This window comes from Desarmillaria tabescens, assembly GCF_030435595.1.
Source record: "Desarmillaria tabescens strain CCBAS 213 chromosome Unknown EV420scaffold_12, whole genome shotgun sequence".
Lineage (NCBI taxonomy): Eukaryota > Fungi > Basidiomycota > Agaricomycetes > Agaricales > Physalacriaceae > Desarmillaria > Desarmillaria tabescens.
This window is the reverse complement of record NW_026848311.1, coordinates 632,812-656,178: the sequence shown is the minus strand read 5'-3', so window position 1 is coordinate 656,178 and position 23,367 is coordinate 632,812. Positions and strand designations below refer to the sequence as shown.

At 49.2% G+C, this 23,367-nt stretch overlaps 8 protein-coding genes across 8 annotated transcripts; 4 read left to right on the top strand and 4 right to left on the bottom strand.

Moving 5' to 3' along the window:
* Window positions 1-836: 836 nt before the first annotated feature.
* On the bottom strand, window positions 837-1,543 carry EV420DRAFT_218087 (uncharacterized protein). The gene is made up of 2 exons (XM_060481255.1): window positions 1,416-1,543; window positions 837-1,355 (listed from the first exon to the last, which is right to left on the bottom strand). Exon 2 carries the CDS (start codon window positions 1,347-1,349, stop codon window positions 966-968), a length of 384 nt encoding a protein of 127 aa, XP_060332620.1. The 5' UTR covers window positions 1,350-1,355; window positions 1,416-1,543; the 3' UTR covers window positions 837-965.
* Window positions 1,544-2,441: 898 nt separating this feature from the next.
* Window positions 2,442-4,195, top strand: EV420DRAFT_218054 (FMN-linked oxidoreductase). The gene is made up of 5 exons (XM_060481254.1): window positions 2,442-2,973; window positions 3,026-3,131; window positions 3,187-3,196; window positions 3,248-3,659; window positions 3,715-4,195. The coding sequence occupies exons 1-5, from the start codon at window positions 2,771-2,773 to the stop codon at window positions 4,136-4,138; spliced, it is 1,155 nt and encodes a 384-aa protein (XP_060332619.1). The 5' UTR covers window positions 2,442-2,770; the 3' UTR covers window positions 4,139-4,195.
* A 1,472-nt stretch (window positions 4,196-5,667) lies between these two features.
* On the bottom strand, window positions 5,668-6,403 carry EV420DRAFT_1478349 (uncharacterized protein; the record flags this gene model as incomplete). Its single annotated transcript, XM_060469489.1, has 5 exons — window positions 5,668-5,735; window positions 5,800-5,901; window positions 5,947-6,003; window positions 6,210-6,330; window positions 6,365-6,403. The coding sequence occupies 5 exons, from the start codon at window positions 6,401-6,403 to the stop codon at window positions 5,668-5,670; spliced, it is 387 nt and encodes a 128-aa protein (XP_060332618.1).
* Window positions 6,404-7,338: 935 nt separating this feature from the next.
* EV420DRAFT_1533022 (alcohol oxidase) lies at window positions 7,339-9,594 on the top strand (the record flags this gene model as incomplete). Its single annotated transcript, XM_060472743.1, has 11 exons — window positions 7,339-7,452; window positions 7,510-7,591; window positions 7,641-7,801; window positions 7,853-7,959; window positions 8,010-8,214; window positions 8,270-8,379; window positions 8,444-8,453; window positions 8,513-8,925; window positions 8,977-9,052; window positions 9,116-9,441; window positions 9,503-9,594. Coding segments are annotated over 11 exons (1,688 nt in total), but the record flags the coding sequence as incomplete, so codon positions are not given.
* On the top strand, window positions 9,498-10,871 carry EV420DRAFT_1671190 (uncharacterized protein; the record flags this gene model as incomplete). The annotated part of the gene is made up of 6 exons (XM_060479066.1): window positions 9,498-9,776; window positions 9,828-10,034; window positions 10,083-10,149; window positions 10,325-10,602; window positions 10,714-10,769; window positions 10,799-10,871. Exons 1-6 carry the CDS (start codon window positions 9,708-9,710, stop codon window positions 10,869-10,871), a joined length of 750 nt encoding a protein of 249 aa, XP_060332616.1. The 5' UTR covers window positions 9,498-9,707.
* Window positions 10,872-12,140: 1,269 nt separating this feature from the next.
* EV420DRAFT_1533015 (uncharacterized protein) lies at window positions 12,141-13,472 on the bottom strand. Its single transcript, XM_060472742.1, has 4 exons — window positions 13,221-13,472; window positions 13,164-13,169; window positions 13,057-13,116; window positions 12,141-13,007 (listed from the first exon to the last, which is right to left on the bottom strand). Exons 1-4 carry the CDS (start codon window positions 13,382-13,384, stop codon window positions 12,362-12,364), a joined length of 876 nt encoding a protein of 291 aa, XP_060332615.1. The 5' UTR covers window positions 13,385-13,472; the 3' UTR covers window positions 12,141-12,361.
* Window positions 13,473-14,677: 1,205 nt separating this feature from the next.
* EV420DRAFT_1671143 (uncharacterized protein) lies at window positions 14,678-16,099 on the top strand (the record flags this gene model as incomplete). Its single annotated transcript, XM_060479065.1, has 2 exons — window positions 14,678-14,705; window positions 14,757-16,099. The coding sequence occupies 2 exons, from the start codon at window positions 14,678-14,680 to the stop codon at window positions 16,097-16,099; spliced, it is 1,371 nt and encodes a 456-aa protein (XP_060332614.1).
* Window positions 16,100-16,664: 565 nt separating this feature from the next.
* On the bottom strand, window positions 16,665-18,126 carry EV420DRAFT_1671141 (FMN-linked oxidoreductase). The gene is made up of 6 exons (XM_060479064.1): window positions 17,843-18,126; window positions 17,684-17,789; window positions 17,614-17,627; window positions 17,194-17,552; window positions 17,016-17,074; window positions 16,665-16,971 (listed from the first exon to the last, which is right to left on the bottom strand). Exons 1-6 carry the CDS (start codon window positions 18,043-18,045, stop codon window positions 16,675-16,677), a joined length of 1,038 nt encoding a protein of 345 aa, XP_060332613.1. The 5' UTR covers window positions 18,046-18,126; the 3' UTR covers window positions 16,665-16,674.
* Between the last annotated feature and the right edge of the window lie 5,241 nt (window positions 18,127-23,367).

Genomic DNA, 23,367 nt, shown 5'->3' with positions numbered 1-23,367 from the left:
AAAGCCTCGAAAGGATCATAATTCCCGATTACGGCTCTCCCGCTCACGACAATACAGGACTCCAATCCTTCCCCAACTATTTGTGTCAACAATTCGACATCATCAGAAGACGCCTCAGTGAAGCCTTCACAAAACAGTTCGCGTAGTCGTGCGGTACACTTCTGGTCGGCATACCATCTTGACCGCACCATCGCTGTGAATGCATGGGTCATAGGTAGGTCAAAGCCTGTATCCAGATGCAGATGCACCAGATGAGGCAGCAGCGCGCCAGAGATGGGCTTATCCGCCTCTGGATAAGCGAGCGATTTGCAGAAGGCTTCAAATGTGTTCGGTGTGAGATACCCAAAATCGAGACGCAAGACCTCAACCGTGGGTGTATCCTTTAGCAAATTGATGAGAGACTGGTCCATATCAATGCCATTCAAATGTAGATTCCGTAAAGTGCACTGCGAGCGTACAATGAACTCGTGGATAATCGGGGTAGGCGATGGAATGCTGCCTATGGCGATCAGGGTGAATAATACCTTGAGCGCAGGAAAGGTGAAATGTGGCAACGCGTAGACTTGAGGTGCACTCAGTTCGCGCAACGACGTATGAACGATGGGAGTAGGTGGGCCAAGATTGTACATATGATCGTTGAGAAATAGACGCTGCAAGCTGTGGGCCTTGCGTAAAATACTGATGTCATTTTGAGGGGATCCGCACATGAGATCAATTTTGGTCAGTTGGGACCAAGGGAGATTCAGGGAGGACGGGGATCGAAAGCCGAGCACGTAGATATCGTGCAGACGGGGAGCTGTAGCAAGTGCATCCAGGATGCCCTCATCGAGTTCAAACACAGTGTTAATGTGGCTATCGAAAGACCGGGAAAGGCGGAATCGCTCCAGCAAAGGGAGAGTATGTCTCTGTGGCTTGGGCAGACGACGAGTGAATTCCCTTGTGGAAAGATAGACTTCGACGGTGCGTCAGTGATGGCAATGGTCCAAGAGCACAGCCCACAGATGCGCGTTCGGATCACCACTTTCGCTATACTGGATCCGGAGAGGGTAGGATTGGGATCGAAGAAGGGATACTTCCAGCTGACGAACGCGACCTGAAAAGTTGAAAGTCCGTGGTTCTTGGATACGAACCCAAGACCACAATTCAGGATATGATAGTGCGATGTCTCTCCATCTTTGACAGACTTGGGAAAGAATCCAAGGGGTGTCGTAGCAGCGAACTCGCTCGTTTGCGATGCGGACCCAAGAAAAGATATAGGTCGATATCTCTGGCATCACCCCCAAGATGGGCAGGTCACCTCGTGCCAACGGCATGTGAGAGTCGTTGGAAGGGGAATCTGCTGATTCCATGATTCTCTGAAATCGAGAGCAGTCATAAACTACTTGTTTCTTCAACAACTTAACGCAGCCGCTTACCGACAATAGTAGTTGACACAACAGCGAAGAGAAAGACAAAGCGATTCCTTGCGAGCTACGTGTCGGCCGCCCACAGCGAATCTGTGTGATTCCAACTCAGTGAGGGTTGAAACGTTGAAGAGAAGTTGACTCCTCAGTGCCGTGTACCGGCACGGCGTTTAGTGTGGCACGTGGTCACTCAGTTTATTTTACGTTCAACTACATTACAGTAAGTGATTACATAGCAAGTAGTAACGTCTGTTTCTGCAGTGTTACTACTTCTTATGTGCCAGCCATTAATTCTGTTCATGAACGCGAACCTCACAACATAGGCTTCAACACCACTGTTTCTAGCGAGTTCTCAGCCTCCGCCATGTTCCATAGGAACAGCCTACACACGCATCACCTTTGCCAGGACGCGTGTCGCCTTGAGGCTGGTTCGATTGATAGCGCCTTGCTGTATATGACGCGTCTCCTGCCGTGGCTTGGCATTCCCTTCACCACGCGTTTTGTTTTTGCTTCTCTTCTCTACTCCCGGCCTTTGCTCTGATCTACGAGTTTTCGGTCCGGGAACCGGTTTGACAAACCGTCATGAATCTCCAATTCCCAACCCACCCTGATCTTCACACCTATCGTATTAAGAACGTTAATCTCAGGCATGGATCAGTGAGTGTAATACTGTTTTTTTTTTTTTTCGTTGGGGCCGGCACCCAGATCGGGCTGGTCTTTTAACGTGTGATGTCGGACGCCCTTCGATTCTAATGTCTGGAGCATCATGGCCAGAGTGATTTTTCCATGTGTTGCGAGGTTGTATCCTGATATTCCTTTTTCTAGCGGTGTTTTCAAGACCGGAACGGGGAAATAGGGAATCAATAGGGAATATACAAATTCCACCAACAGCAATAATAGCAGATGGCGATATCCGAGCCTCTCCAACTTCAAGAACGACCCTATATTTTGGTCCGATTCACTGATCCACGTGGTCCACCTAGCGTTAACAGGAAATATTCATATTCGCATCTATAATTGATCGTCTGGTCGTACCGTCAAGCCTCCACGGTCCACTCTGATTCAACGGTGTCACTCATCACCCGGCACTGAAGCTTGGTTACACGTTCATTTCTTTCCATGATATCGATAAAATTTCGCGGTAAAACGGCTAACAATAGGTTTACAAAGCAACTCGTTGACAAAGAAATTCTGGATTCCGAAAGGTTGCTGCGTTAGTCATGCTATCTCCTGATCCATCAAGTCTTCCACGCGTCTGCGCGGCTGAACGGCCTTTGAAGTTCGACGCGACGCGTATATAAAATGCATACTACGCCTCGAAGGCCCTCATCAGTTACAAGCAACAAACCACCTCTCGCATTATACCAATGTCGAACCTCAAAGCTCTTTTCCAGCCCCTCAAACTTGGCCCTACCACTCTCAGGAATAGGATCTTCATGTCCGCCTTGACGCGGAACCGTTCCGTCCCTACGAACGTCCCCAACAGTCTCAACGCCGAGTACTACCGACAGCGCGCCGCAGGGGGTGCTGGCTTGATCATCACAGAAGGCGTTCTCATTGCTCAGCAAGGGTACGCGTATCACTCGCGACGTTCTTCGTGCTAGTCCTTATACACATTTCAGCACCGAATGGCAGAATGCTCCTGGTATCTGGTCTCAGGAGCAGGTCAACGGATGGAAAAAGGTCACTGATGCGGTTCACGAAGAAGGAGGCGCGATCTTCGCCCAGGTACTTCTTATTTCCCTCCCGTTTCGTCTACCTTCTGACAAGCTCTATTTTTCAGTTATGGCATCGTGAGTTCCCGGTCTTTCTACCGTAGGAAACACATACTAACACATCGTTAGTTGGACGCATAAGCCACCCCAATGCACCAGAGCAAATCGCCTCAGGACTCCCCGTCTACGCACCTTCAGCGATCCCAGCTCGAGGAGGAAAATTCCGTTTCCTCCCTGGAGAGCCAGGCTATGTCACACCTACTGCAATTGACGACCCAAGCACTCTGCTCGCCCAGTGGAAACAAGCTGCCATCAACGCGAAACAGGCCGGGTTCGATGGCGTAGAGATCCACGGCGCGACTGGATACTTGATCCATCAATTCCTTGATAGCACCGCGAATCACCGGACAGACCAATGGGGCGGAAGCGCTGAGAATAGAGCTCAGTTCCCCCTTGAAGTCATCAAAATCGCGGTTGACGTCTGGGGTGCCGACAGGGTCGGTATCAAGTTGAACCCCGCCGGAGGGTATAACGATATCGGGTATGTCCTCATTCCAAGTGGTATGGCTTGTACTTTGTGCTGACGAGTTGAACAGAATGCCGCTTCAAGAGACGCTTGACACGTTCGGATACCTCATCTCTGAGATTGACAAACTCGGGATCGCATACGTTGCGTTCATGCGGTACGCAGAGCATCTCGACCCCGTTATTGACGGGGCTCGGCGCGCAACGAAGCATGATGTCCTCGGAGCGTATGCGCCCTTGTTGAAGAATCCGGCTACGAAGGTATTCGCGAATGCTGCGTTTACAGGTGAGGAGGCGGCGCGGTATATTGAGGATGAGAAGGTGGATGGGGTGTTCTTTGGCATTCCTTGGGTGGCGAACCCGGATTTAGCGAAGAGGTTTGAGAAAGGCGTTGCGCTGGAGGGGAATATTGATTTCATGACGCTTTATGGGCACGGGGGAACGGAGGCGGATGAGAGGAAAGGGTATGCTGATTATCCTGCGGCGGCACTTTAGATATCTTTACTTTTAGATGACTGCACTATTGTGCTCTGTCCTTACCGTGGTTTTGGTGAAATTGAGGAGATAATGGGCGTTCTAGTCGAAAATGTAGACGAAAGAGTCATCATGTTATTTAATTCCAATGAAAGGCTTTTGATATCCTGCCTTCGACTTTTCCCCCTTTCGAGTTATACGACAGCCATAAAACGGCACAACGACGAATGGGGTGGCTAGTGGAACTTGGCGAGATTCAAACATACGCCATAGCACCGCTCTGTAGCTTAGCTTGGTCTTCAAATGTCCAGTCTCCTTATCCAGCCTTCTCAATATCCGGAGTAGCATATCTCATCTAGCATCTGCACGGCCGATCAATTATCACCTGCAAATGAATAACAACAAGACGTACGAAATGGCCTACATCCCGGGTTTGTGATACAGATGCAAACCTACTGCCATTGTCCAATAAGGAGTCTTTCCTTGTTCCCGTGAACTGAAAGGAAGGAAGGAAGAGCCAGACGTACGACATGTCGTTCTAGATCAGACACAACCTTGAGCACTTGTTGTGGTCGATGTCAAGGAGGGCGGGCGCAGGACTGGGAAAACTGGAAAACTGGATTGATTGGCCATCTCCACTGATACAGCTCAGGTAAATGAAAGTAAACTACTCCTACCGACCTCGATGGCTCGTTGTGTAAAGCCATTGCAGCATGACAGCCGATGGAGGCTGGAAGGATGCATGAAACGGGGGAAATCCGCGGGATAATCAGCTCCTTGAACGACATTATTGGCGACTTCAAGGTTAAGGTGATTCCATAAAAGCCAAAGGAGAGTGACATCTTCCTTGACAAGGGCAAAGGACTCGTGCTATAGGCGAAAATAGTGCAGCGTCTTGGAAAGAGAGAGAGCTGCTATGTAAGACCTTGCAAGGAGAACGCTTTCCAAGGTCAATGACGAGTTTGAGCTGAAGGGGAGGGTCGGGGATAAAGGAATAACGGAGTATTCGTGGTGGTGGTGGTTCGTGGGACATCGGAAATGCCAGCGGAGCCGGGCCGCCAAACCGTTACATGACGCGAGAGTGAAAATCCATTTCCGGTTTGCTATGTTCTCTCTTGTCCTCTCAGCATCACGGCGAAGATGCCTCAACGCGCCTCGGAACTTTGGTTCTTCAGCATGACAACTTGCATACAAACCAAAGGCAGCCAATAGCTCTAACCGTCCAAAGGACAGGAAAACCAAGAAAGCGATTGATAGGGTTCATGAAAAGTACGTCTAGACTGTCACCGATCCTTTCTCTCGTAGATAACATTGCTCCAGGTAAAAGTACGTATGAGATACCAATACTAGAGCGCCCCTGAGTACATGACAGGTACCTTGCTCGTTGAGATGCAGAAATGAAGGCGCAGCGAACGTGGAATACGACCATCATGTTCGTCTTTCTTTACCCTTCGTTATTTTTTCTCTCACACGATTGCGAAGCCGAGGAACTGATGCAATATACGACACGCTTGTTGATCTCCTGTCATCGCTCACCACCTACAACCCCTTCATGTTCCACCCTTCCTCACGCATACGAGATAGCAGGCAATCGCATCGTAAAACCCTTCCCAATTGGCTGTCACCAAAGGTCTTCATGCCCCCCGTTGAAAAAGTGTCACCGAGTCACACAAGGCACGCACAGCCCATAGAACACGTCCCAAACCCAAGGGTTTCCCTTTGACGCTGTGGGGTTGGCCACTCGACGAGAATTTCTTCATACCCGATTACCAGAATCACTTGGACTGCGGAGACAACAGCAGCAAAATATTTTGTCACATCCTACCTACCCTTCGCGAGCACCGCATCTTCTTTCGCAGTATCTTCAAGGTCGTAATCGTCAAATCCTAGTCAGCTCTCGTTCTGTGCTTTGCTACCAATAAAAGCGCGTACAGGGCGGCGACGAAAACGATCAGACAGAAGGAGCTGGAAAGCTTTATGGAGGTTGTGGGTGTTGCTGCGCCGCCTTCGTGGGTTCGGACGACGAACTTTTTTTCGGAATGCTACGTTGACCCTGTCAGGAAGGCCGTTGTGTTTTGCGAGTTGTGCTAACTTTGGATGATAGGAAACGTTTCTGTAAGGCGCCCATTTGCTATCTGCCAGAACTTTGCAGAGAACCTACCCATGATCTGAGTCGTACTCCTTCTCGTCTGTTCTCCATCGTCGCTGCAGGCCTTAGAAATTAGCGAGCGAATTTGAATGCCTCACCTCTGAATAATTCGCGTTTGTTATACTTGCACCAGACATAGAGGATGTCGGAATCTGCCGAACCTTGTAACTACCTCTGGCCGTCGCTGTGCTTCAAGAATTTCCTCCAATCACCTCTCCCCATCTATCGTGCCTAGCAGGACTAATTACCGGTACCTTCTATGCATGGACTGTCCTGTTCTGAGGTAAGGAGATCTCTCACCAAGTATATAAAATTCTTCCTTGACTAATGGCATTGATAATGTAGTTGGTTCCAGTGACGCAGAAATTTACACTCGTTGCAATGGCCCTTCGCCATGTATACCGAGGCTTAGCCTAAGGTCCGAAGGAGAAGGGGTCCACTTCGCCTAACTTCCCTCGTTCATTATCATAGCCGCATCGCTGTGGATTTATTCGCTAGCTCTCTCCTGCTTATTTCTTCCCGGCCGTTTCATGCCAGTCCTTTTCAAGGAAGTAAAGACTTTTTACTGTGAGACCGAGCCCGAAACAAGCTGGCCGGTGTATGGCGTATGGCGATGGGCGCTGTGGGTGTCAATTAACTCATGGTGAAAACTATTGTCGGTGAATACTCTCAGTCCAATCTGGATTCTAATCCGGGGTAAACGATCACCTTTCCTTACCTCCGTATTATCATTTAATAATGTCAGCTTCCGTAACCTCAGGACTACTGATGCCGGAATTCAATGAAGTCACGGAACTGGCAGGCACTTCAGCAACGTCATGGGCACAAGACGTACTTCCTTCATGACGATCTCTTGCCGGTGCAGAAATGAAATTCCGGTCGACCAAGTAGTGGTGACCGCTGTGGCCGAGCGCCCCTTAGCACTCCATCCCGCCCCACTAACGTGTCATTAGTTTGTATCATGTGGACTGTCCTCTTCCAGGTATGACCAAGGCCAGCTGGGGATTTGGACGGTCACAATACATATATATAAGTAACCATCTCTAAGATCGTGGTGCGTCCGTTGAATTAACCATGGATGCTATTTTCCTTACCCTCCTCATATTATGTTCAAGCGCGCTTGGTGCCATATACGAGAGGTTCGAAGATCTTCCTACTCAGAATTATGACTTCATTATCATCGGAGGTTAGTTCTCCCAGCGCACCTGGTACTCGTTTTCTGTCTTATAACATTGAAATCTAGGTGGAACTGCGGGGAATGTTCTTGCAAACCGTTTGACAGAGGATGATCACGTCTCCGTGCTCGTACTTGAAGCTGGCAGATCGTCTGTCTGCCTCTATATGCTTTGACTTTTAATGCTGACTCTTCCGCAGGACGGCTGATGTTCTCCTCTCTGAGGTTCCGTTCTTTTGCCTTGACATAACTCCCGGAACCCCCTGGGAATGGAATTTTACCACAACTGAACAACCAGGATTGAATGGACGTTCTGTTCCGTTTCCTAGAGGATTTGGATTGGGAGGGAGTAGTGCAGTCAGTAAGTCCTTTTGATGGATTTGCCTAGATTTTTCAATTGATGTATTCCCAGATTATATGTTCTACACACGTGGTTCGTCTCAAGATTACGATCGTTATGCGCAGATCAGTGGCGACCCTGGTTGGGGATGGGAGGCTTTGCAGCCGTACATTCAAAAGGTTCATCCTTTGCCTTTTATTACCATCCCTGGTTGATAACGCTACGATAGAATGAACGCTTTGTCCCCTCTAGCGATCACCACAACACCACTGGTCAGTTCAATCCTGCGGTCCATGGCTTCAACGGCATCAACTCGGTGTCTCTCCCTGGAGTCCAGCGAGCTACGGATAGCCGCGTCATTCAAACTACGTCGGAGCTTCTGGACGATTATCCATTCAATTTGGATTACAATTCCGGGTACCAATTAGGAATTGGTAAGAATTTTCTGGAGATTGTATGATTGACTCCTGTGGTATTGAATATCGGCAGGATGGACTCAATACACAATTGGAAATGGGACTCGAAGCAGCTCACAGACATCTTATCTTGGACCCATGTATATCGGACGGCCAAATTTGCATGTCCTGACCCATGCCTACGTCACTCGGATCCTACAGTCCAATACCAAAAACGCCGATATTTGATGCTGTCGAATTCACCCAGGATGCAGGAGGTGATAAAGTCTTCGAAGTACCATCTTGATACTTAGTCTGACTTGACCTCCTCGTCTAGCAACTATGCATACCCTGGTACCAGCTGGTCTCAAAGAACTCATTCTCTCTGCCGGATCTGTAGGCACCCCGCACATCCTTCTCCACTCTGGCATCGGCGACAAAACCGAACTAAAAGCTATAGGGATCACACCGACGCTTCATCTTCCCGACGTTGGAAAGAATTTGACAGACCATACCGTATTGACCATCAGCTTCTTCGTTAACGACACGGACACTATCGAGAACATCTATTTCAGAAATGCGACATTTCAAGCAGAGGCCTTAGCAGAGTGGCGAGCGAACCGAACTGGCTTTTTATCAACGGGAATATCAAACCAGGTAGGGTTCCTCCGTGTTCCTGAAGAAGCTGGTATATTGGACGGAGATCCATGCGCGGGAAATGAGACCGCGCACTACGAATTTATTTTCGGGGTACGGACAATTTGTTTCAATGAGGTTGTAGCCATACTGAATTCTTTCTAGAATGGCATCCTCTTGGATCCTCCTCCTCCAGGAAACTTCTTTTCTATCGGCATCGCAGATATATGCCCTCTATCCCGTGTGTTCACTCGTTGCCTTGTCTTTCTAATAAGTAGTAACACAGGTAAATGGTTGATAACAGGCGGGAATATCACAGTTAACAGTACGAACCCTATGGATCCGCCACTCATCAATCCAAACTATTTCTCGCATGCTCAAGATCTTGCTATTATGCAATATGCTGCCGAGAGTGCGAAGAAGTTTGTTACTGCTGCGGTATGGGACGGCTACATACTTGGCGTCACTGCGAATACTACCGAAAATGATATCCGGAATGGTGCTAGCAGCGTATTCCATCCTGTGGGTACCGCCAGTATGTCACCCGCCGGTGCCAATTGGGGCGTAGTAAACCCGGATTTGAAGTTGAAGGGCGCGAAGGGAGTGAGAATTGTAGATGCTTCAATTTTGGTAAGCCATTCCTCCTGTGGGTACTATGCATATGCGAGCTCAATACCTCGTCTTCTTCTAGCCACTCATACCCGCGGCTCATACTCAGGTTCCGGTATATCTAATCGCAGAGAGGGCTGCCGATTTAATCAAAGCAGATATATAATGTTTGTCAGGAAATATCGGTAAACATCTCGGTATATGAAGTATCTCCGTTTGAATTTAAATAAAAAGTGACAACGTTAAATGGATACCTAGCTTGAGGCGGTGGTTTCACCCATAGCGCCATGAACTCTGCCAACTACTTCCGCACAGACCTCTCGTCCGTCTTCCGGACTTCATATCAGAAGAATAAGGTATATTTTTAACGTCGCTTTCTTTCTGTGGGAGGACTGATTTTCCCATAGATGTCCTCCTTTAACTGGCTACCTCAAGAACTAAACGACCGCAGAGTCCTTGATTTCTTGGACAAAGACATCAACTTTGCTTCCCTCCCGGGATACCCACGCGGTACGGACGGTCACGTCATTCTGGTGACAGAGGAGTTGCCTCGCGAGTTCCCGTTTAATCTAGATTATAATTCTGAATACCAGCTGGGTATTGGTGAAGGTTTTGTAAGTGGCTGTCTCGTCGAGTGTACTGATCGTGGAGATTGTTTATAGGTTGGAGAACATCAACGATCGGAAACGGAACCCGGAGTAGCTCTCAAACGTCCTATCTTGGGCCTGGGTACATTGGCCGACTGAACCTGCATGTCTTGATTCACGCCCACCTGACCCGAATTCTTCCCTCGGATACCAACACCGTGCCAACGTTCAATTCTATCGAGTTTACTCAGGACAATGGAGGTTCCCGATTCCCTAACATACCCAATACAGGCGGCTAATAAAAATTCATTTTCCAGCAACAATGCATATACTTGCATCGTCAAACCTCAAAGAGATCATTCTCTCCGCAGGCTCCATCGGTTCTCCGCATATCCTCCTCAATTCAGGCATTGGCGACAGCACCGAACCTTCAGCTCTGGGAATCCAACCAGTCCTTCACCTTCCCGACATGGGAAAGAACTTGACCGACCACCCACGATATATCATCAACTTCTTCGTCAACAGCACAGATACTATCGAGAATGTCTATTTCCGGATTAGCCGAACCCAACTTCTGCCTTGTGCTCTCTACCAAGTACGTCATCATCTCGCCCCATCCTTTTGTGCAAGATGCCAAGATCCTCAGTTTTGCTCTGAAAAAGGTCTTCAGAATTCAAGGTAACGGCAGGACATGATTTTCCGACAGGATATCCGGAGGAGGCTGACTGGTCCCGCTTTCAATCTGCTTTACAATGACATCATGTAAGCCCAGACCATTTTTTATATCACAGAAAGCCTACTATACAAAACGTATATCAATGGCAGAAGGAGCGAGAATTTCACATTGGTTACTGGGAGCTATAGTTGTGCAAGTGCCCGGAGGACATGGAAATTGGAATTTTTAGAGCATGATTTGGTTCTCGCAGGACTACAAAAAGGTTATCTCTGATCTTGTTTCAATCTGATAACGTATTATTTGACCTTTCAATCCTGCATGCCGTCAGCCTGATAGTCCAAGTTCACCAAGATTTATTGCGCATTGCCGGGGATGGAGGTACTGTGCGATGCTACCTACATGCGTGTAATATCGTTTGAATACGGAAGAACAAAAAATCTAGAACATTCATTAGCCTCGGAATGACACTCGCTCAGGGTGTGATGGGTTGGAGACCGGGCTGTTTTGCCATCTTTGCGACCGGCGAAAGGAGGAAACAATAGCTAGATCCGTCACCCTACACCACCAAATGTCCAAAAAAGAGGGTAAAACAAAGCTTATACAATCATCGTCGTGGGGAATCTAAGGGTGTAATTGCCGAGCCGGCATCTTAGACCGGCCCGGTAATCATTTTCTTCCGCCATGTCCTTGCTCTCTCTTTCTCCACGATGCTGCAAATTCGGAGGCGCCATACCACTACGGGCACAAATATTTATTTCAGCACGATACATACAGACTGATGCGACGTCAAAAAAGTCTCCGTAAGAGTCGCTGTATGCCATACTGGCTATATGCTAACTATCGATTGGTAGTGCTCGCAAAAAATCAGGGTAGGATTTGTTCAACAAGTGATGTGGTCGTGTAATGATGAAGTTTCAGTGGAACTATCCCTCAAAAAGTCACGATAGGAGATGCATGGGCGCGACGACTCGTTCTATAGTGCGTTTTTACCTGTTCATCCTCATCTTGTTCTTATACCAATTCCCAGCCACGGCAACCTCCCAGAAAACCAAGAAACAATATCCGTTTTCCAGAGTCTCACGACTTACAACCCCTTTCTCCTCCTGCCCGAAAGCAAGTACGTCGACCCGTTCATCAAAAGGAACAACAGCACCGTCAAGCCCTACAACTTTGTCCTCGAAACTATCCCATTTCCGACACGAGATGATATTCAAACCATATGCGAATATACTTCGCAGCCTTTCTCGAGTCTGGTGCATAGAACGAACGCGTTTGCTACGCACTCGCTTGATGCGTTCCTGGAGCAGTTCTGTCGCAAGCCCGAGAGTACGAAGCTCCCATTTATGGTTGACCACATGAAGAAGGAGGTGATTTTTTCAGGAACGAAAATTGCACAGTGGGTGCACCAAGAGATTATCGCAGCAGGGAAGAGGGAGGCTTTGTCGTTGGAGAGGTTACGTAAGACGCTACGCGACGCGTTACGTATAAGTGTGAGCACCGGGGAAGGTCTGCAGCGAGAAGTGAATTTTAGGGAGGAGATGTGGAGAAAAGTATATCATCCCTACGAGACGTTGCGGAAGGAACGGCGTAAAATGACTGAAGATAAAAGAAAACAAAGGCAGGAAATGGCGGTATTCCAGGTTGGACGGAAGTAATTAGCAAGTATTCATTATCTACCTTACGCTCTCATCTGGCGCCTGAGAATCGCAGCTTTGAACAATCCAGCATTCTTCTCCTTCTCTCTCTCCTTCCGCTTCTCCCTGGCCAGAACCTTCTCCCCAATGTCCCGGTAAAATGTCGTTCCGGGACCATACACCTGGCGGTACAGTTTCGTTCTCAGTTCCACTTCTTTCTCCGCCACCTCAGTCTCATGTGTCTTCAGCCTTTCGAGTTCATGCCTCTCCCTCTTCTCAGCGTCCTGCTTCCATTCCCTGATCGTCCTTAGTATCTTGTGCATACCACTAACAACCTTTTCCTCCCGCACAATCAAGATAGGATATATCACGGCATCTGGATTTTGTTCCGCATATCGTACGAACTCATCCAGGCTATGCGTCGGGGCAGATCCATGGCACCGGCTGTTCCAGACATCAACCCACGGACGTCCCGTAATTTGGGCTATCAGTTCAATGTCGTCCCGAATCGGTGAGACTTTTTCAACGGGGGGCACGAAGACCTTTGGTGATAGCCAATTGGGAAGGGTTTTACGATGCGACTGCCTGCTGTCTCGTATGCGTGAGGAAGGGTGGAACATGAAGGGGTTGTAGGTGGTGAGCGATGACAGGAGATCAACAAGCGTGTCGTATATTGCATCAGTTCCTCGGCTTCGCAATCGTGTGAGAAAAAAATAACGAAGGATAAAGAAAGACGAACATGATGGTCGTATTCCACGTTCGCTGCGCCTTCATTTCTGCATCCCAACGAGCAAGGTACCTGTCATGTACTCAGAGGTGCTCTAGTATTAAAAATATCGTACGTACTTTTCCCTGAAGCAATGTTATCTACGAGAGAAAGGATCGGTAACAGTCTAGACGTACTTTTCATGAACCTTATCAACCGCTTTCTTGGTTTTCCTGCCTTTTGGACGGTTAGAGCTATCGGTTGTCTTTGGTTTGTCTGTGAGCTGTCGTGCTGAAGAACCAAAGTTCCGAGGCGCGTTGAGGCATCTTCGCCGTGATGCTGAGAGGACAAGAGAGAACATGGCAAACCGGAAATGGATTTTCACTCTTCGCGTCGTGTAACGTGATCTGTTACCAGATTGGAAATATCGGCTCGGCGTCCGATTCCGAGTCCCTCAATGCTCCATAGCAGGACCCGGATAATACCTATGAACCCTAGGCCCAGTTCGGACAGATTTTGGCCAAATTGACTGTCTAACCTTGGTGAAAAGTCCGGACAAATGGGACCAACCGGGAGTCAATCTAGAGCAAAATTCAGACAGATACCTGACTTTTTAGGCTATTTGACCCCTTGCCGAAAGGGCGGGCCGCAGCGGGAGGGTGTGGCGGGGTCCCGACGGGCCCCCGATGCCGGAAAACCTTGAGGCCAAATCGGACAAAAATGACCGAAATCGCATATTTTTGGTCCGGACAAAATGCCAAAGATTTCGAAAATCTGTGATCAAGGTTCATAGGGCATAGTGTTGTGAAAGGCCGGGCCGGGCCGGGCTTTGGAGGCTTGGGCCGGGCTTGAGCAGGTTCAGGCTCCCAAATTCACGAGCCCAAGCCTTGAGCCCAAGCCCTACAAGGCTCAGGCTTAAGCCCGGGCTTATGCCTCATAATACATTTCTGCCTATCAGGACTCATTAAATGTTAATATTCATTAGGATATAGCTTTACATAGTATAATATATTATCTACTGAACCACACTGATCATCCACGAAGCTATCATTGCTTAAGTGGTCTTGTCATCATGGAGAAAACATACTTCAGTGATGTCATAACTGCTTTCAATTGATGAATACTTGCATACAATCAAGTTATAATGAAAAGACATGGTAAACTCATCTACAGGATAATATTAAGCTATGTTACATTCATACAAATCAATCTCACACAAGGATATTCACCCCTCTCACCAGCCCAGGGCTTCGGCCTAGGGCTTAAGGCTTTCCTTAAGCAAAGCCTCAGCACAAGCCTTGAGCAAGCCTTACTCGCAGGCCAGGCTGGACTGGGCTGGACTGGGCCAGGCTTGAGGCTTGAAGCCTGGCCTTTCACAACACTACGGGCATTATCTGGGGTCCTTCCATAGCCTCAGTGCTATAGGGTGTCCCTGGCAACTGGTAACATTTGTAACTTCAGGTCAAAGTTCGACCATTTGAAAGACTACGTAGTCACGTGCATGAAACTCCATGCTGGCGCCAGGTGTACGGCATTTCAGAGTCAGCCACTGCCCAACTTCACTCAGTTGGAATCGCACGGATTCGTTGCCTGTTGGTTACAGCTGGCCGATACGTAGCTGGCAAAGGATCAACTTGTCTCTCTCTTTGCCGCCATGTCTGTTATCTCAAAGATTGTTGTTGGTAAGCAGTCCTGTTTTGCTGAAGAAACAAGTGCATAATTGCTTTTGATAGATACTATCTGCATTTCCAAGTCCAACAACTCTTACACTATGTTGTCGGCAGGAGATGACCTGCCTATATCAAGACTGATGACTGAGATATCCATGTATATCTTTTTTTGGGTCTTCATCGCCAATGAGCAGGCTGAATGCCACGACACCCCTTGGATTCTCTCCCAAGTTTGTCAAAGATGGAGAGGCATAGCACTATCATATCCTAAATTGTGGTCTTGGATTGACATCGAAGAGCCATGGACTTTCAACTTTTCAGGTTGCGTTCATCAGCTGGAAGTATCCCTTCTTCGATCCCAATCCTACCCTCTCAGGATCAAGTACTACGAAAGTGGTGACCTGAATGCACATCTATGGGATGTGCTCTTGGATCATTGTGATCACTGGCACATTGTCGGAGTCTACTGTTCCACAACAGACTTCACTTGTCGTCTGCCCAAGCCACAGAGACACCCTCTCCCTTTGCTGGAGCAATTTCACCTTTCTCGATCTTTCCTTGATCCATTTGGCACCGATTTTGAACTCGATGAGGATGTCCTGGACGTACTTACTACTGCTCCCCGTCTGCACGATATCCACGTGACTGGCTTTCGATCCCCATCCTCCTTGAATCTCCCTTGGTTTCAACTGACTAAACTTGATCTCAAGTGTGGATCCGCTGAAAATGACATCAGTATTTTGCGCAAGGCCCCCAACTTGCAACAGCTATTTCTCACCCATCATATGTATAATCTCAGCCTACCTGCCCCCATCGTTCATACATCATTACACGAACTGCATGCACCTCATGCCTACGCGCTGTCACATTTCACCTTTCCTGCACTCAAGAGATTATGGATCCCGATTACTGTAGGCAGCACTGCATCGCCTACCCCAATTATCCACAAGTTCATTGTACGCTCGCAGTGCACTTTACAGAATTTGGATTTGGGTGGCATTGATATGGACCAGTCTCTCATCAATTTGCTAAAGGATACGCCTACGGTCGAGGTCTTGAACCTCTATTTTGGGCATCTCACGCTAAATGCATTTGAAACCTTCAGCAAATCACTCACTTATCCAGATGCGGATAAGCCCATCTCCGACGTGCTGCTCCCTCATCTGGAGAATCTGTATATGGACATACACTTTGACCTACCTATGACCCATGCATTCACAGCGATGGTGCGGTCAAGATGGTATGTCGACCAGAAGCGTGCCACACGACTACGTGGACTGTTTTGTGCAGCCTTCACTGAGGCGTCTTCTGATGATGTCGAATTGTTGACACAAATAATTGAGGAAGGATTGGAGTCCTGTATTGTCGTGAGCGGGAGAGCTGTAATCTGGAACCATGATCTCTGACCATACTAGATATTTCTTCATCTTGTCCGGTTCGTCTCTTACTAAGTAGTCAATTACGTAGATATTTTTGATTTCATGCTATTTACTGAATGCTCAGAAAGCCACATTTGGGGGTCTCAATGTCGCCTTCTTGCAGCATGACAAGTTTTACTCAATAAAGCTGCAAGGTGCAAACAAATAGAGTCCTTTATTTACTATTGCCAGTTCCTATTTCCGAGCAAGTTATCTAGCATAGTCACAGTGATGATAGCAGCTTATGGGACCTCTGATGCATGTACATTATATTGTGCACATGTTATCGGGACTGACAGTGGTTGCGGAAAATGCGTGCAACTCCCTCTTCACATAAAACTCGCGATCGGATATGGCACGCCCCGCGGTAGCCCACCACTTTATCACAGCGGCTGTAACATCGATGGACACAAGTACTAGCAAGGTATTGGTCAGTGTCAGTGGAACAAACAGAGTCAATGATCCCTTAATCTACAGTTATGAACAAGAACAAGTGCTCTAAGTCTGCAATGTAATGACCAAAAATCAAAGTATCAATACTAATTTAAAAAAAGCAAGGATATCTACAATGCCACTGCAGGATAGTCAGCATACCCTTTCCTCTCATCCGCTTCCATTCCCCCATGCCCATAAAGCGTCATAAAATCAATATTCCCTTCTAGCGCAACGCCCTTCTCAAACCTCTTCGCTAAATCTGGGTTCGCCACCCAAGGAATACCAAAGAAAACACCATCCACCTTCCCATCCTCAACATACCGTGCCACCTCCTCGCCTGTGAATGACGCATTCGCGAATACTTTCGTAGCAGGATTCTTCAACAAGGGGGCATACGTTCCGAGGACATCATGCTTCGTTGCGCGCTGAACCCGTCAATAACAGGATCGAGATGCTCTGCATACCACACAAGCGTGACGTAGGCGATCCCTAGCCTGTCAATTTCTGAGATGAGGTACCGGAACGTGTCTAACGTTTCTTGAAGCGGCATTCTGTTCCAACTCATGAGCACAATGTACAAACCATACAATTTGGCATGAGGACATACCCGACATCATTATACCCCCCGGCGGGGTTCAACTTGATACCAACCCTATCCGCACCCCAGACGTCTACCGCGATCTTGACAACTTCAAGAGGGAACCGAGCTCTATTCTCCACGCTCCTGCCCCATTGCTCTGTCCGGTGATTCGCGGTGCTATCGAGGAACTGGTGGATCAAGTATCTGTTCGCGCCATGGATCTCTACGCCATCGAACTCGGCCTGTTTCATGTTGATGGCAGCTTGCTTCCACTGGGCAAGCAGAGTGCGGGGGTCATCAATTGCGGTGGGGGTGACGTAGCCTGGCTCGCCGGGGAGGAAACGGAATTTTCCTCCTTGGGCTGAGATTGCTGAGGGTGCATAGATGGGGAGTCCTGAGGCGATTTGTTCAGGCGCATCAGGGTGGCTTACACGTACAACTAATGACATGTTAGTATATATTCAATATGATAAGAAAAGTTGAGAACTCATGATGCCATAACTAAAAAAATAGAGCGTGTCAGAAGGTAGACGAAACGAGGTGGAAATAAGAAGTACCTGAGTGAATATCATGCCTCCCTCTTTGTGAACAGTGTCAGTAACCTTTTTCCATCCATTGACTTGCTCCTGGGACCAGATGCCAGGAGCATTCTGCCATTCAGTGCTAAAAACCAGTGTAAACACCAGCACGAAGAAGAACGTGAGAGAAATGCATACCCTTGTTGAGAAACGAGGACGCCTTCTGTGATAATCAGGCCAGCGCCACCCTCAGCGCGTTGCCGATAGTATTCGGCATTGAGACTATTGGGGACGTTCGTGGGGACGGAACGGTTCTGTGTCAAGGCGGACATGAGGATCCTATTCCTGAGGGTCGTAGGGCCAAGTTTGAGGGGCTGGAAAAGAGCTTTGAGGTTCGACATTGGTGTAATACGAGAGGTGATTTGTTGGTTGTAACTGATGAGGGCCTTCGAGGTGTAGGATGCATTTTATATATGCGTCGCTGTTAGCCACTAACTCAAATCGACTTAGATCGTACTAGGATCGCTACTCGCACTTCGGTAGACGATACACTAGCAAGTCAAAGGCGACGTAAGTCGATGGGACACTTAGACAGAAGAACGGAGTTCGATGTTAGGTAGAATAAACCTTAGCCGAAGCTGGGGTTTAGGCCAGCTGAGGCTCTGCTTAAATACACGTGAGTAATCTAAAAATACTACTGCGCAGTCAGTCCGTGATGATCGCGCCGCGTAATCCGGCTGACTAAAGAAAAAGAAAAGAAAAGAAAAGGAAAGAAAAAGAAAAAGAAAAGAATAATCGTAACATTACCCCCTCCTTAAGACTCATTCGTCCCGAATGAGAATTTGTCTCCTTCCTTCCACACAAGTGAGTTGAGGGGCTCCCTTCTGCTTTAAAACAGGATCGATTGGACCTCCGCTACCCCATAAAAAGTCGCAACGGTGGGTTCGGCCTCTGACCCTCTCTCCCCCTGGACTTAGGTTCCTATTAAATCCTAAGCCACCTTGCGCCGGTTAGGCCTCAACTGTCTGTCGGGATCCGCGATCCCTAAGGGTTCAATGCTCGTAATTGAGCGGTGGAAATCCCCTTCTACACCGTATGTTGGTCTCTAAAAGTCATCCGTCTTGAATGACTCCGTAGAGTTTTCGTTGCTTCCCCCTGAGGTAGAGTCTTTGGATTCGGAGTAGAACGAGAGGTCGTCTTCATCATCGTTGTCATCATCTTCCGAGTCGAAGTCCCAATTTTCATAGATTTTTTGTAGATTTCTGAGGTCGAGTTCGGAATCCTCATGGTCGGGGGTTTCTTCCACGACCGGTACCCCGTCTGCTTCTTCTGCGGTGACTTCTTGTATGGCGAACGATGATTGTGCGTCAGAATGTCTTGGATTGGTACATTCGGAGGAGTAAACCGTTTCCACGTCCGTGACACATGGGGTATCCGGGTCGTGGTACGGTGTACGAGCGTCCGGGGGTATTTTGTCGTCTTTCCCGACGGTTTTCCCGTATTTGTTGACCTCCCAGTGAATCCGCTGGAGACGCGCTTCGTATTCGTTTACGAGTTCCTCTGCGTTTGCCATATCTGACCGTTTAACCCAGGAATTCTCTTCTCTCGGGTATCCTCGCCACTTTACTAAGTATTCTGTGATGGTGCGGCGAGTTCGTCCTCGTCCTACAACCTTGTCCCGTTGCTCCACTATTTCCTCGATTTCGTATTCTTCTTCGTCGTCAATCAACTCTGGAGGCGGCCTTTCGGGACGTGGTTGATTAGGAAACGTTGGAGCGGTATACGGTGTCAAGAGTGACTCGTTAAAGCGATTGTGGATTTTCCATTTTATCGGCAACTTCAATTCATAAGCCGAGGCCCCCTTTTTGGCCGTAATTGCGAAGGGGCCGACACGACGGTCCCCAAGCTTCTGGGTCGGACGCGGGAGATGAAGGTTGGTCGAATCGAGCCATACCTTATCTCCTACCCGGTACTCCACTGCGACGTTCTTTCGTTTGTCGTAGGCCTTCTTCATGGATTCTGCCGCCTTTTCTAACGATCTCTTGGCCTCGCCTTGGGCTTTCTCTATTTCTTCCACTAGTTTCCCTGCTGCTGGAACGGTCGTTGTTCGTGGAGGGTTCTTGATAACCTCTCCGTCTCTTCCGAAGATCACCCGATAAGGGGAGTATCCCGTCGCCGAGTGCTGACGGTTGTTGTGAGTGAAGGCTGCTAAAGGCAGCCATTCGCTCCAATCGTCTTGTCTGTCGTTGACGAACATCTTGAGGTATTTTTCGATCTCCTGGTTAACCTGCTCGGTTTGGCCATCTGTCTGCGGGTGATATGCGGTGGATGGATTCCCCTCGACGTGAAGCAGTCGGTAAAATTCCTTCATGAATTTAGATACGAAGACCGAGCCTCGGTCGGAGATTACTTTCTCAGGCATTACGCCGTAGGGTACATAGACGTAGTCCCTCAGGATTTTTGCAAATCCGAGGGAAGTCAGTTCTTCAGTGCAGGCAATAGGGATGATAGCTTTAGAGAAGCGGTCGACAATGACGAGAATGGAGTCATATCCGTTGGAGTCCGGCAGTTTGGTGATCATATCGACCGAAATATGGGTCCACGGGCGTACAGGTATCTCATTGGGGTGTAAAGGGGCCCGTTTCGGGCGACGATCTGCCTTGGTTCGTTGACAGATATCGCATCCTTTTACATAGGCTTCCACGTCTCGACGCATTCGGGGCCACCAGTAGTCGCGGAGTACCAACTCCTTGGTCTTTTCGATGCCTGGATGGCCAGCGGTGGCGTGATCATGCTTGAGGGCAATGATCTGCCCTCGGAGTTCATGGTTTACGGGAACGTAGATCCGTCCGTCATACCACAACATCCCCTGCTCTCGAGATACCCCCTTTTCGTGGTTGAGGGAGTCCGAGATCCCTCTGTCCCAATGTCGAACGTCGTGAGTGGCGGTTTTGATTTTCTCGTGAAGTTCCTCGGCGGTGGGCATTATCAACGCCCTGAAGTTTTCGGCTTTGAGGACTACTACGTCTCGGTTATCCTCCTTCCCTTGGTCGTGATCCGCCCTTCGGGATAGGAGGTCAGCTTTGCGGTTTTGAGCCCCCGGCTTATGGTGTAGACTAAATTGGTACTCCGCTAACTCAGTAACCCACCGGGCTTGTCGTCGGTTGAGTTTCTGTGGTTTACGGAAGTACTGGAGGTTGGAATGATCGGTCCAAATCTCGAAGTCTTCTCTCGCCCCCATGAGGTACTGGCGCCATTCTTCGAGGGCGATCATTATGGCCAACAACTCCTTGTCGTAAATCTCATAATTACGCTCGGTGACTGAGAGGGCCTTGGAGAGGAAGGCTACCGGTCTCCACTTTTCGTTCTGCCATTGAGAAAGTACTGCTCCTATTGCTCCTTCGCTCGAGTCTGCCTCCACCCGGAATTTTCCTTCATCCAGGGGAATGGCTAAGACTACGTCCTCGCGGAACAGCTCTTTGAGCTTTTCGAATGCTTTCTGTTGGGCTTCTCCCCACTGCCATTCTTTCTTCCCCGTCAAGGAGGTTAAGGGCCTCACGTGTTTGCTGTAATCACGGATGAAGCGTCGATAAAAATTGCAAAATCCTAGGAAGGATTGTAGTTCCTGTTTCCTTCGAGGAACCGGCCAGTCGAGCAGTCCCGCGATCTTGACCGGATCCATGCGGATCCTACCCTCGCTGATGATCACTCCTAAATATTCGGTCTCCTCCACCTCGAACTCGCATTTCTCCGCTTTGAGGAACAACTTGTTCTCGTGGAGAATCTGCAATACCCTGCGCACGATCCGTCGATGTTCCGCTTTGGTTTTTGAAGCGATGAGGATGTCGTCCAAATAAACCGATACCTCCCCGGCCGCAATGAGATCCTTGAAGATGTCATTCATCATCCATTGGAACGTGGCGGGAGAGTTGGTTAGTCCGAAGAACATCACCAGGGGCTCGTAGAGTCCGCGGTTGGTTCGGAAGGCGGCCTTCCACTCATCCCCCTGTTTAATCCTAACGTTATTATAACCCCAGCGCACATCCAACTTGGTGAAGTATTTGGCCTTCTTCAGCCGATCCATCAGTTCTCCGATAAGTGGTAACGGGTACCGGTTCTTGATGGTCATCTCGTTTAACTTTCGATAGTCTTGGACGGGACGTAGCTTGCCGTCCTTTTTCTTGACAAAGAAGAACGGCGAAGCCATGGGAGACTTTGAAGGTTGAATTCGGCCCGTGGACAGGTTCTCGTCCAAGAACCTGTCTAGCTCTTCCTGCTCATCATGATTGAGAGGGTAGACTTTGCAGTCTAAGTTGGCGTTGGCGTTGGGGATCAGCTCAATGGCGTGATCCCAGGGTTTACGGGGTGGTAGCTCGTCGAAATTTTCTTTATCGAAAAGGTCCTTGAATTCTTGGTACTCTTCTGGGACTATTTCTTCAAACGACTTGGTGGTTTTCTTGGCATTGGCTCGGGCCGCTAGTTCATTAGCCCGGGTTCCCATGGCTCGCACGTGGAAGGCTTCTTCGAAGTCAATGACGAGAATGGTATCCCCTTCCTCGTACTCGTCCCATCGTGCCGAGGGATCGGTGTCGGGAAGGGAGAATGGGATCTTCCTGCACGTGCATCGAGCTAGGGTCACCGCTCCGGTGTCCCAGTCGATCAGGGGGTTATGACGTTGCAGCCAGTCGTGCCCTAGGAACAGGGGGGTGGAGCCTAGGTCGACTACGGCTAGTTCGATCCTTTCCACGTGGTCCCCTATGCGCAGCCGTACTTCGGCATACTCGGTGATATCTCCTCCCTTATTGCGGGTGCCGTCGGCATTGTAAACCGGGACGGGTCGGGCCGCTTTCTTCAAATTGAGCTCATGGGCCTGGGCCCAGGCGCGGTCGATGGAACTTCCCGTCGCCCCGCTATCGACTAGGGCAGATACGGCATGGGTCTCCCGGGTATCGAGCGTCTCCAACTGCACTTTTATTGAAACATTCCGTCCCTTCCTTCCCCGTATGTACATGGGCGGTTTCTGTAGATCTTCCATCCACTGCCACCGCTCTCTGGCCTGCGCAGCCGTCTCGGTCTGCTCCTCTAGTTGGTGACATAATTGGTCGGTCACCTCCTCTCGTCGTCGCGGGTGTATCCATCCGTTGAGAACGGCGCGAGCTGCCGCATCTCCTCGAGCGATCCGTAAGGCCCGACGGGTCCATAAGATGCCATGGGGCTCGTAGTACATCGCCGCAAATACCTTCTGGTCGTTGGCATTCACGGTGAGGGACATGGCGGGGGACGACGGTCTCTTGGGGGTTACGACTGGTATGTCGGACCGTAGGTGGGCTTCTTCGTCTTCTACTTCTTCCACGGATACCTGGGGTCTTGTACTCGTGCGCGGCAGTTGGTCGCCGGGCCGGTCGGGAAGGCCCCTCGGTGGCATTTGGTCACCTTCCGACGAGTCGGTAGAGGAGGGCGCTCTGCCCTTTCTTCGGCCCTGGCCTCGGGCGTTTGTGCTCGGCGTTGTAACCTCTACGGTTGTCCTAGACTTACTGCTCTTCCTAGACCCGGCGGTACTTCGGGTTGCCCTTCGCGGGGGCACACATATTGGCTCCCCCGAGGGGTCTGCACTGTTTGCCGTCGGGTGTCCCTTGGCTACTAAGGGCAGGTGGTCCCCCGGGCTCACGACCTCAGCTGCTTTTCCGACGCTTCCCACTGGAACAGACGCCTTCACAGGCGAA